At 47.6% G+C, this 12,741-nt stretch overlaps 1 protein-coding gene across 3 annotated transcripts in view; it reads right to left on the bottom strand.

Moving 5' to 3' along the window:
* The window catches only part of KCTD1 (potassium channel tetramerization domain containing 1), a 190,977-nt gene that overhangs the window by 88,887 nt on the left and 89,349 nt on the right, over positions 1-12,741 (bottom strand). The window contains exon 1 of one of the 3 annotated variants that reach the window (XM_089675701.1): positions 5,309-7,277. The exons of the other annotated variants lie outside the window; for them this stretch is intronic. Within the exon in view, the coding sequence (XP_089531827.1) occupies positions 5,309-7,120 (1,812 nt within the window). The 5' untranslated portion in view covers positions 7,121-7,277. Of the gene's footprint in view, positions 1-5,308; positions 7,278-12,741 lie in introns of those variants that run through there. 3 annotated transcript variants of the gene reach the window in all.

Raw genomic sequence — 12,741 nt, 5'->3', positions numbered from 1 at the left:
ACCAGAAGGATTCTTGTGTAGTTAATATTTGTTGAATGTCAGATTAACTGCATTATGGCCCCAAAAATAAATAGGACAGGCATGACATGATTAAACCATAGAAGAGACCTGAAATCTGGAGCAACCCAGAAGTCTTTCTGTTACCTGATCAGAATTGCCCAGTGACACATTTTGAGCAGGTGTATGTGGCAATCTGATATACACTTACTGGCCACTTTATTAGGTACACCTTGCTAGTGCCAAGAAAATATCCCCCACACCATTACACTGCCACCAGCCTGAACCCTGGATACAAGGCAGGATGGATCCATGCTTTCATTATGTTTACGCCAAATTCTGACCCTACCATCTGAAATTCTGACCCAATCTCCTCTGACCTCTGGCATCAACCAGGCATTTTTGTCCACACAACTGCCGTTCACTGGATATTTTCTCTTTTTCGGACCGTTCACTGTAAACTCTAGAGATGGTTGTGCGTGAAAATCCCAGCAGATCACCGGTTTTTTAAATACTCAGACCAGCCTGTCTGGCACTAACAACCATGCCACGTTCAAAGTCACTTAAATCCCCTTTCTTCCCCGTTCTGATGCTTGGTTTGAACCTCAGCAAGTCATCTTCACTGTGTCTATATGCCTAAATGCATTGAGTTGCTGCCATGTGATTGATTGATTAACAATTTGTATTACCAAGCAATTGAACAGGTGTACCTAATAAAGTGAGTGTACATGGCAGTAGACGACCATTGGCCATCTGTAAACAGAAGTGGGTCAGATGGGACAAGTCTTAAAATGTTGTAAACCCATTAGTTTTCCCCATACGTTACGATGACCATAGATGGATCGAATCTCAGCAGGTTCAGGGGTGATCAAGATTCGATCCATCTATGGGCAGGCTGGTTGTACTGAAGTTGATCCATTGATTGACTTCAGTACAATCAGCCTGTTGGATTGTTTTCATGCAAAAACTGGCAGCAGCTATAGTAGTAATCACTGTGTTCTGCCAGTGGGGAATGCTCCCTGCCAGCAGAACACAATAGCGAAGTCTGAGGGATTCAATGTTGATGGGAGAATCAGTGCAACCCATAGTGTAAAATTGTATCATCTATGGCTTGCTTTAGGGGCCTGTTAACACATGGTACATTGGCACTTCACTGGACAAGACAAGGCAGTTTGCTTTGTTTACATTTGACTTAATTGCAATACAGTGGTGTGTGCTGAAAAGTGTACAACTTATAGAACTTTCTTTTCAGCGCAGTGTGTTGTGATGCAATCCAACATATCCCTCCGCAGACATTAGAAATGCATGAATCGTCACTTTCTAACATTTCTAAAAAGTTGAAATAAAAATTTGGCTTTTGCAATGTGCTGTTTACAGAGCAATAGCATCACAGCCTTCTTACCAGAGGCTGCATTTTAACACAACTGCTGGTGTGAACAAAGCTGGGAGCTCCCTACCTGCTCCTTACTTCTATACTTTCCACTCAGTTATACATGCATATTCGGCTCAGCCAAGCATGCACATTTAGGGGACCGCTAACCAACAGATCTGTCTTCAGGCGGCACAATATGACCCCCTATATCTCTAAGCCACACCCTTTTATTTCTTATATGATGCAAAAATCTGAAAAATCTCACGGTGATCCTACCTACTCCAGTATAACTGTAAAGCGACAATTCACCTAAACATCAACTAATCACAAATGTGATCGCTTTTATCTTTTGGTCAGAAACATTCATTCCACACAATTAAGAAATAATAGATTTGATTTTTCTACCAAGACTGATCACTCAATTTTGGTGAAAACTACAATGCTTGATGGAATTCTCCATTTGTTTTAGCAATTTCTTTAAAACACAATTATTTGACGACAAAAATGAGCATCAATTTGATTTTGATCAGATATTCTAGCAGGACTGATCACTTATTTCTGGTGAAAACTATTACTTACTGATCAAAGAACCCATGTTATAGCATCTCCTGTAATAGCAGCAAAACAGTTGTATCTATCCGGTATGGCAGTGGTGGTCAACTTACTTCATATAGGGTGTCACAAATGTGACCCTGACAACACCAAAGGACTGCACATAATATTCAGTACATGTACTGATGTACTGCTATAGAATGCTGGAAGAGACTGCAGACATAAAACAGGAGATCAGAAACTGTGAACATTCTATAGGAGGTGATAGCGAACGGGGGATATGTTTTTCAGAGACAGTCATAGATTATAAACATATTACATGAGACTGCTGGAGCTATTAGTCTCTTTTATAAATTAATTATTTGATATTTGTGCTCCCTACAGCCCCCTTAAAAATTACTAGTGATACACGTGATCTTTCAGCAAGCTCCATTATAAAGGATCTGAGAAAATAAAACATAACTAGAGATAACATATAGACAGCATGGAAAAAAGCAGTGAATGAAAACTACAGCATGTCAGTGTAAAAAATAATTTTCCTCTAACAGCTCAAGTGAGCACCTAGGTAAGGAAACAGGCTGCTGCCTGTAGGGGCCCCAGAATTGCACTCTAAGTGCTAAAGTGCCACATGTTGAGCACCATCAGCGTATGGCCAGCACTGCCGGACTTATAAGAGGCAAAAAGGGCAACTGCCTAAGGAGCCCTGCCAGAAGGGGTTCTTCTCTTTACAAAAATATGCTATTTAATATATGAGTTTCTTTTATTAAATGTATTTTTGGTAGCAATATTTTGCCTGCAATCATCTGTACAAGTTTTTACTCTGATATATTGTATCAGTTTCAAATAACTTTGGTGACTCAAGCACATCACACATGGAATGATCACACGCTTAAGGAAGGTAGCCTACAACTGCATGTGTGCGACGTCATGATGATGTTGTGTCAATTAATTTTTAAAATGTGTGAAAGTAATTGAGAAACTCCATAGTGATATAGATAAGTTCATGAGAAAAGTTGAATAGCGAGGAAGTTTGGAGTAGAGGTAAGTATAGCCAGCCCGGTCAGGCCAGACCAACCTCTATACTGTGTTTTCTATTTATTGATACAGTAGATAGTGGATGTAGATCCGAAGATTGTAGTATTTTCCTTGTCATGTCATTATGAAATGCTGAAAATGTCTCATATTCTTTAATTTAAAAGAGTAGATGGCAGCACAGCTCTGATCTTTGTAGATTCTTACCTAAAATTTAGCTAGAGTTTTGCTGTCACTTATTTACTTCCCATCTACAACTCATTTCCCCGCTCTATGTACTGTATGTGTAACTTGTCAGTTCCAATGGTATACAATAAACAGACTTTGATGTGTACATTTGATTTGCAGTGTATTTCAATCTGCCTCAATCCCCAGTATAAATGTTCCCTAGCAAAGTTTTGCCTGTCACTTAGCCTTGGTTCACATTGGTGCAACTTGTCATACGATTTGACAGTTTTAAATTACATGACAAGTCGCACCCTATTATCCACAATGGAACCGTTCAAATCAATGCAACTCTGACGGAGTCAAGATTGTGAAAGTAGTTCCTGAACTACTTTTTGCAATTTCAGGTGAGACTTGCATAGACATCTGTGCGTGAAGTTGCACAGATGTCTGCCAAGTCACATCTGAAGTCTCACTGGCATGTGACTTTGAAATTGTGCGACTCGTGAAGTCGCACAATTTCAAAGTCAGTTCCCGTGTGAAGCAGGACTTAGACTGATGCCACACAGGTGATTTGTTTGCAATAATTACCCCTCCTCCCCCCCCCCCCCCGGTTTGTTGTGCCAATTTTCTCACACAGAAATTCAGAATTATTTTATTATGGAATGGCTACCTATTTCATCTGTGAAGGCCAGTTTACACTAGAACACAAGCGTTTTTGCAGTTTTGATAGCCCTTTCATTTCAATGGGCTGCAAAATGCATGGGAATGGGCAAAAAGTAGTGCAGGCACTACCTTTACAGATCATGCTGCACCAAACTGCTTGGTACTGTGCTACCATGTGGTTTGCTGGCCACAAATGTGATGCTTTTGCTAGATGTGTTTGGGGTGGCATTAACAATAAATGGCATCTGCGCATGTCTAACAAGGGCAGCGTGTTCCCGTACAGTGTGGGAACTGCACTTTCCTGCACCACATTCCAGTGTGAACAGGACCTAAAGCAATCTGTTGCTCTGCTGCTCACCAATCAATATTTAGAGGGATGTCGTGTCAGTGACAAAATCGCTAGCGACAAACACTCTTTATTCATCTCTATGGCTTAGGTACCAATTGCTGAAGGATAACGATTTATAGCACAGCAGATCAACCCAATGCTGTAGCACTATCACCAGCAACTCAAACCCCTAGCTGCAAATTGCTGTTCATCACTGACATTAGCGGTTTGCCCCAATGGTGACATTGGCCTTAAGCCTACCATGCATGTTACAATCTGGTTGTGCGACCTCTGTTATTTCTACCAACTATGTAGTGCCAGAGCCTGCCTGACTGGATACAGATTGATTGCATTGTTTATTTAGTTCCCTTTCACATGAGCACCCTCTGTTCCATCTCAGCGGAGAATCCGTAGATGTATCCCCTGCTGTGCCGGGTCTGAACAGAAACAGATGTCACATATGTGACTTCCATGTCCATTCCGATTTTCCTCCATGTTGTGATAGAGAAAAAAGGGACCCATGTAATCATTATAGGTGACCAGATATAAGCAGATATCTACAAACATCTTCCCAGATCCATTGATGTCAATAAAAGTGGACGTAGATGCAAACTTATTGCTTTCAGTCCTGGAAACCTAAACAGACCCGGATGTAGGTTGATGTAGGCAGACGCTTGTCCACTTACATTCAGCCACCAACAGGGACACATTACAGTCCTTTTTTGATCCATTTAATCACAGGTCAAAAGTGGACTTCTGGAACGGCCATGTCAAAGGTGCCTTTTAGACTGTTAAAAGATTGTATAGTCAGATTTTAGTGTTTGTGAGGACCCTTAGGGATCATGCACAGAGGCAGTTTTGCCCCTATAGTGCACAAACTCAGTGGGTACAAAAGGGGCACAGGCGCAGCATACAGCTCACTGCCAGCAGCTTGGCAATATCAATGACAGGCTGAAATATGGCGGCTGGACACTGTTCTCCAAGGTACTATCTTAGAGGGCCTTCTGCGCCAAAGAAGAATTCCTGCATCTGGGACATAGATCCCTGGACACATACGGCCCTAAATGTGTGTATAGATCAGAACAGAAACCAGCTGCCATGTATTTCAGCCTGTCCTTGATAATGAATGCTGGATTTTACTAACCAAGCCACCCATTTGCATGAGCTATCACCCCGAGGAGGAAAAGCTGGATTACCTGTACAGGGGACATCAGTGCAGGGGAAGTGACAGCAGGCGAGGCGGCTAGCACCATGTGGCCATTGGTCTCGGGGCAGGATGGCTGATGGTCACTCTTGACAGCCACCACTAGGACACAGTCTGAAGGCTCTGCAGAACGCACACAGAGTCTCTTTGGAGACGGGGGGTCCCCGGGCACATAGATGGTCTGTCCGGAGTCATACAAGGGTCTCTTGGTGGCCTCGCTCTTCAGCTCGTGCAGCCCACCTCCTCCATTGGCCTTGGGCAGGATGAAGGGGTTTGGGGCAGTGGGCCTGTGCCGGGCACCATTGACAGCGTCAGAGAAATAGGGAGGCCCCAGCTTGGTGCCGATGCCAGCGATGCTGTTGAGGGTGGCCACGGACACGGCCCCAATGCAGTGGTTGGTGTACGTCTTGGACAGCTTGGCGGCCTTGGACAACATCTGCATGCGGGTGCCCAGCAGGTTCTTGCCAATGGCCTTGTTCTCGTACCAGGTGACGTCGGCCTCGTTACAGTGGTCCCGAGGTCTCTGGAAGAAGGCCTTGCACAGGGGGTTGCGCTTAGCCAGGTACTTAACGAAGCTGGCATAGGGGCAGAACTCGGTGCCGGTCTCGTACATACGCGGAAGGTTCTCCTCGTCCCCCTCGGCACCGGCTCGCTTCTTCCCCCAGGCGGAGGACGAGGAGGAGGATGAGGAGCGAGACTTGTGGTACGGCCCCAGCGCTTTGAAGTAGACGAATCGGCGCCCGTCCTCGTCCATGGCCAGGCCAAAGGAGTCCTCCTCCAGCTCGCGCTGGTTCTCGCGCCCCCGGGTGCAGAAGTACATACAGGTCTCGAACCAGACCTTGTTGAGGAGGCCAAAGGGGGACGAGGCGCTGAAGACACAGGAGGTGTAGAGCTTCCTCAGGTCCTGCCGGGTGATGGCCTGCTTCTGCACCACCGGCCCCGCGCCCTGCTCCTCCAGCTTGCGGATGACGGCGGCCAGCGTGAGGTTGGCGGAGCGCAGCTCGGGGTCCTTGGTGAGGTCCAGGGTGCGGCAGTAGGGCGGCTCGTTCAGGTAGCGGTTGAGGGAAGAGCGGATGCTGATGAGGGAAGACTTGCTGTACAGCTGGCCGCTCTTAGACCTGGCCTCGGCGTAGAAGGAGCGCAGCACCCGGCACAGCGCCTCCTTGTCCATGCTCTCGAAGTCCGGGCTCTGCGCCTTCTCGCTCAGGTACTCGCGGAAGATGCGCACGGCGTAGCGGGTGGCCAGCCGGGTGTTCTCGCTCAGGCGGGCTCTCTCGGGCCGCTCGGAGGACGGGGAGCTCCCGCCGCCTCCACCACAGACCACTCCGCCGCCACCACCGCCGCCTCCTCCTCCGTCCTCCCCGGGCCGCAGCTGCAGCACCATCCCGGAGCAGGGGGGCTGAGAGAGGACGGCGGGCCCCCGGGGGTGAGCATAGGGGGAGCCGAGCAGAGCCCCTTCATCCCACTCCAGGTCCTCCTCCTCTTCCTCCTCCTCATCGTCATCCAGCAGCAGCAGCTCTTCGTCGTCCTCCTCCTCCTCATCATCCCCGGTGATCCGCACCTCCTGGATCTCATCTTCCTCCTCATCTTCCTCTTCCTCCTCTTCTTCCTCCCCGGCACTGCCAGGCTGCAGTCGGTGCTGGGCGCTCCGTGCCAGGGGGTCGCTGTCCGCCGTGCCCGGGTTGCAGTCCCCGCTGCCAGGCATCCTCGCCATGTTGCCTCTTCCCGGCTGGCTCCGTGCTCTGGATATAGGAGGCTGTGCCGCCTCTCTCTTGTCTCTGCCAGTCCCCGGGCCCGGGCGCATGCGCTATATTGGACCAAGACTGGCTGCCTGTAATGACCTTCACAGACGGGGAGGAGGGGGGCGGCTCTGGAGACACCAGCTACAATGGATGGCTGCCCTGTGTGCCAGCTGAGGATGGTGGGGACACCCTGCACAGGGAGAGCAATGCTCTACTACACGCCCCATCTATTCCCACCTCCCACTATCACACCTTCTCTCATCTCAGACAGTTTTTATTTCAGCTCATCCAGGCTGCTCACACTCCCAAATTCTGCTGCCAAGCTCTACACCAGTGTTTCTCAACCTTTTTTCAGTCACGGCACCCTTTAAAATAGCGGACAGTCCTGAGGCACCCTTTAAAATCATGGACAGTCCCGAGGCACCCTTTACAATTATGGACAGTCCCGAGGCACCCTTTACAATTATGAACAGGCCAGAGGCACCCTTTACAATTATGGACAGACCCGAGGCACCCTTTACAATTATGGACAGACCAGAGGCACCCTTTACAATTATGGACAGACCCGAGGCACCCTTTACAATTATGGACAGGCCAGAGGCACCCTTTACAATTATGGACAGTCTTGAGGCACCCTTTACAATTATGGACAGACCAGAGGCACCCTTTACAATTATGGACAGACCCGAGGCACCCTTTACAATTATGGACAGGCCAGAGGCACCCTTTACAATTATGGACAGTCCCGAGGCACCCTTTACGATTATGGACAGTCCCGAGGCACCCTTTACAATTATGGACAGGCCAGAGGCACCCTTTACAATTATGGACAGACCCGAGGCACCCTTTACGATTATGGACAGTCCCGAGGCACCCTTTACAATTATGGACAGTCCTGAGGCACCCTTTACAATTATGGACAGACCCGAGGCACCCTTTACGATTATGGACAGTCCCGAGGCACCCTTTACAATTATGGACAGTCCTGAGGCACCCTTTACAATTATGGACAGTCCCGAGGCACCCTTTACAATTATGGACAGTCCCGAGGCACCTTTCAAAATCATGGACAGTCCTGAGGCACCCTTTACAATTATGGACAATCTTGAGGCACCCTTTAAAGTTATGGACAGTCCCGAGGCACCCTTTAAAATCATGGACAGGCCAGAGGCACTCTTTAAAATCATGGACAGGCCAGAGACACCCTTTAAAATCATGGATAGTCCCGAGGCACCCTTTACAATTATGGACAGTCCCGAGGCACCCTTTACAATTATGGACAGTCTTGAGGCACCCTTTACAATTATGGACAGGCCCGAGGGACCCTTTACAATTATGGACAGTCTTGAGGCACCCTTTACAATTATGGACAGTCTTGAGGCACCCTTTACAATTATGGACAGGCCCGAGGGACCCTTTACAATTATGGACAGGCCCGAGGGACCCTTTACAATTATGGACAGGCCCGAGGGACCCTTTACAATTATGGACAGACCCGAGGCACCCTTTACAATTATGGACAGTCCCGAGGCACCCTTTAAAATTATGAACAGGCCAGAGGCACCCTTTACAATTATGAAGAGGCCAGAGGCAACCTTTACAATTATGAACAGGCCAGAGGCACCCTTTACAATAATGGACAGTCCCGAGGCACCCTTTACAATTATGGACAGACCCGAGGCACCCTTTACAATTATGGACAGTCCCGAGGCACCCTTTACAATTAAGGACAGTCCCGAGGCACCCTTTACAATTAAGGACAGTCCCGAGGCACCCTTTACAATTATGGACAGACCCGAGGCACCCTTTACAATTATGGACAGTCCCGAGGCACCCTTTAAAATAATGGACAGTCCCGAGGCACCCTTTACAATTATGGACAAGCCAGAGGCACCCTTTACAATTATGAAGAGGCCAGAGGCACCCTTTACAATTATGAACAGGCCCGAGGCACCCTTTACAATTCTGGACAGTCCCGAGGCACCCTTTACAATTATGAACAGGCCAGAGGCACCCTTTACAATTATGAACAGGCCAGAGGCAGCCTTTACAATTATGGACAGTCCCGAGGCACCCTTTACAATTATGAACAGGCCAGAGGCACCCTTTACAATTATGGACAGACCCGAGGCACCCTTTACAATTATGGACAGTCCCGAGGCACCCTTTACAATTATGGACAGTCTTGAGGCACCCTTTACAATTATGGACAGTCCCGAGGCACCTTTTACAATTTTGGACAGTCCCGAGGCACCTTTTAAAATCATGGACAATCCCGAGGCACCCTTTAAAATCATGGACAGGCCAGAGGCACTCTTTAAAATCATGGACAGTCCTGAGGCACCCTTTAAAATCATGGATAGTCCTGAGGCATCCTTTACAATTATGGACAGTCCCGAGGCACCCTTTACAATTATGAACAGGCCAGAGGCACCCTTTACAATTATGGACAGTCCCGAGGCACCCTTTACAATTATGGACAGTCCCGAGTCACCCTTTACAATAATGGACAGTCCCGAGGCACCCTTTACAATTATGAACAGGCCAGAGGCACCCTTTACAATTATGGACAGACCCAAGGCACCCTTTACAATTATGAACAGGCCAGAGGCACCCTTTACAATTATGGACAGACCCAAGGCACCCTTTACAATTATGAACAGGCCAGAGGCATCCTTTACAATTATGGACAGTCCCGAGGCACCTTTTACAATTATGGACAGTCCTGAGGCACCCTTTACAATTATGGACAGTCCAGAGGCACCTTTTACAATTATGGACAGTCCCGAGGCACCCTTTAAAATCATGGACAGTCTTGAGGCACCCTTTACAATTATGGACAGTCCAGAGGCACCCTTTAAAATCATGGACAGTCCCGAGGCACCCTTTAAAATTATGAAGAGGCCAGAGGCACCCTTTACAATTATGAAGAGGCCAGAGGCACCCTTTACAATTATGGACAGACCAGAGGCACCCTTTACAATTATGGACAGTCCCGAGGCACCCTTTACAATTATGGACAGTCCCGAGGCACCCTTTACAATCATGAACAGGCCAGAGGAACCCTTTACAATTATGGACAGTCCCGAGGCACCCTTTACAATTATGAACAGGCCAGAGGCACCCTTTACAATTATGGACAGACCCGAGGCACCCTTTACAATTATGGACAGGCCAGAGGCACCCTTTACAATTATGGACAGACCCGAGGCACCCTTTACAATTATGGACAGTCCCGAGGCACCTTTCAAAATCATGGACAGTCCTGAGGCACCCTTTACAATTATGGACAATCTTGAGGCACCCTTTAAAGTTATGGACAGTCCCGAGGCACTCTTTAAAATCATGGACAGGCCCGAGACACCCTTTAAAATCATGGACAGTCCTGAGGCACCCTTTAAAATCATGGATAGTCCCGAGGCACCCTTTACAATTATGGACAGTCCCGAGGCACCCTTTACAATTATGGACAGTCTTGAGGCACCCTTTACAATTATGGACAGGCCCGAGGGACCCTTTACAATTATGGACAGGCCCGAGGGACCCTTTACAATTATGGACAGAACCGAGGCACCCTTTACAATTATGGACAGTCCCGAGGCACCCTTTAAAATTATGAACAGGCCAGAGGCACCCTTTACAATTATGAAGAGGCCAGAGGCAACCTTTACAATTATGAACAGGCCAGAGGCACCCTTTACAATTATGGACAGACCCGAGGCACCCTTTACAATTATGGACAGTCCCGAGGCACCCTTTAAAATAATGGACAGTCCCGAGGCACCCTTTACAATTATGGACAAGCCAGAGGCACCCTTTACAATTATGAAGAGGCCAGAGGCACCCTTTACAATTATGAACAGGCCCGAGGCACCCTTTACAATTCTGGACAGTCCCGAGGCACCCTTTACAATTATGAACAGGCCAGAGGCACCCTTTACAATTATGAACAGGCCAGAGGCAGCCTTTACAATTATGGACAGTCCCGAGGCAGCCTTTACAATTATGGACAGGCCAGAGGCACCCTTTACAATTATGGACAGGCCAGAGGCACCCTTTACAATTATGGACAGACCCGAGGCACCCTTTACAATTATGGACAGACCCGAGGCACCCTTTACAATTATGGACAGTCCCGAGGCACCCTTTACAATTATGGACAGTCTTGAGGCACCCTTTACAATTATGGACAGTCCCGAGGCACCTTTTACAATTTTGGACAGTCCTGAGGCACCTTTTAAAATCATGGACAATCCCGAGGCACCCTTTAAAATCATGGACAGGCCAGAGGCACTCTTTAAAATCATGGACAGTCCTGAGGCACCCTTTAAAATCATGGATAGTCCTGAGGCATCCTTTACAATTATGGACAGTCCCGAGGCACCCTTTACAATTATGAACAGGCCAGAGGCATCCTTTACAACTATGGACAGTCCCGAGGCACCTTTTACAATTATGGACAGTCCTGAGGCACCTTTTACAATTATGGACAGTCCTGAGGCACCCTTTACAATTATGGACAGTCCCGAGTCACCCTTTACAATAATGGACAGTCCCGAGGCACCCTTTACAATTATGAACAGGCCAGAGGCACCCTTTACAATTATGGACAGACCCAAGGCACCCTTTACAATTATGAACAGGCCAGAGGCATCCTTTACAATTATGGACAGTCCCGAGGCACCTTTTACAATTATGGACAGTCCTGAGGCACCCTTTACAATTATGGACAGTCCAGAGGCACCTTTTACAATTATGGACAGTCCCGAGGCACCCTTTAAAATCATGGACAGTCTTGAGGCACCCTTTACAATTATGGACAGTCCTGAGGCACCTTTCAAAATCATGGACAATCTCGAGGCACCCTTTACAATTAGACAGTCCTGAGGCACCCTTTAAAATTATGAACAGTCCCGAGGCACCCTTTAAAATCATGGACAGTCCTGAGGCACCCTTTACAATTATGGACAGTCTTGAGGCACCCTTTAAAGTTATGGACAGTCCCGAGGCACCCTTTAAAATCATGGACAGGCCAGAGGCACTCTTTAAAATCATGGACAGTCCTGAGGCACCCTTTAAAATCATGGATAATCCCGAGGCACCCTTTACAATCATGGACAGTCCCGAGGCACCCTTTACAATCATGGACAGTCTTGAGGCACCCTTTACAATTATGGACAGGACCGAGGGACCCTTTAAAATCATGGACAGTCCCGAGGCACCCTTTACAATTATGGACAGGCCCGAGGGACCCTTTAAAATCATGGACAGTCCCGAGGCACCCTTTACAATTATGGACAGTCCTGAGGTACCTTTTAAAATCATGGACAGTCCCAAGGGACTCTTTGCAATTATGTACAGTCTTGAGACACCTTTTAAAATTATGGACAGTCCCGAGGCACCTTTTAAAATTATGGATAGTCCCGAGGCACCTTTTAAAATTATGGACAGTCCCGAGGCACCTTTTAAAATTATGGACAGTCCCGAGGCACCCTTTACAATCATGGACAGGCCAGAGGCACCCTTTAAAATCATGGACAGTCCCGAGGCACCCTTTAAAATCATGGACAGTCCTGAGTCACCCTTTAAAATTATGGACAGTCCCGAGGCACCCTTTACAATTATGGACAGGCCAGAGGCAACCTTTACAATTATGGACAGTCCCGAGGCACCCTTTACAATT

The sequence above is a fragment of the Staurois parvus genome, unplaced genomic scaffold, assembly GCF_062004578.1.
Source record: "Staurois parvus isolate SC_StPar_1 unplaced genomic scaffold, SC_StPar_1.0 ptg000157l, whole genome shotgun sequence".
Taxonomy (NCBI): domain Eukaryota; kingdom Metazoa; phylum Chordata; class Amphibia; order Anura; family Ranidae; genus Staurois; species Staurois parvus.
Note: the sequence above shows the minus strand (reverse complement) of the source record. Positions and strands in the feature narration are given on the sequence as shown.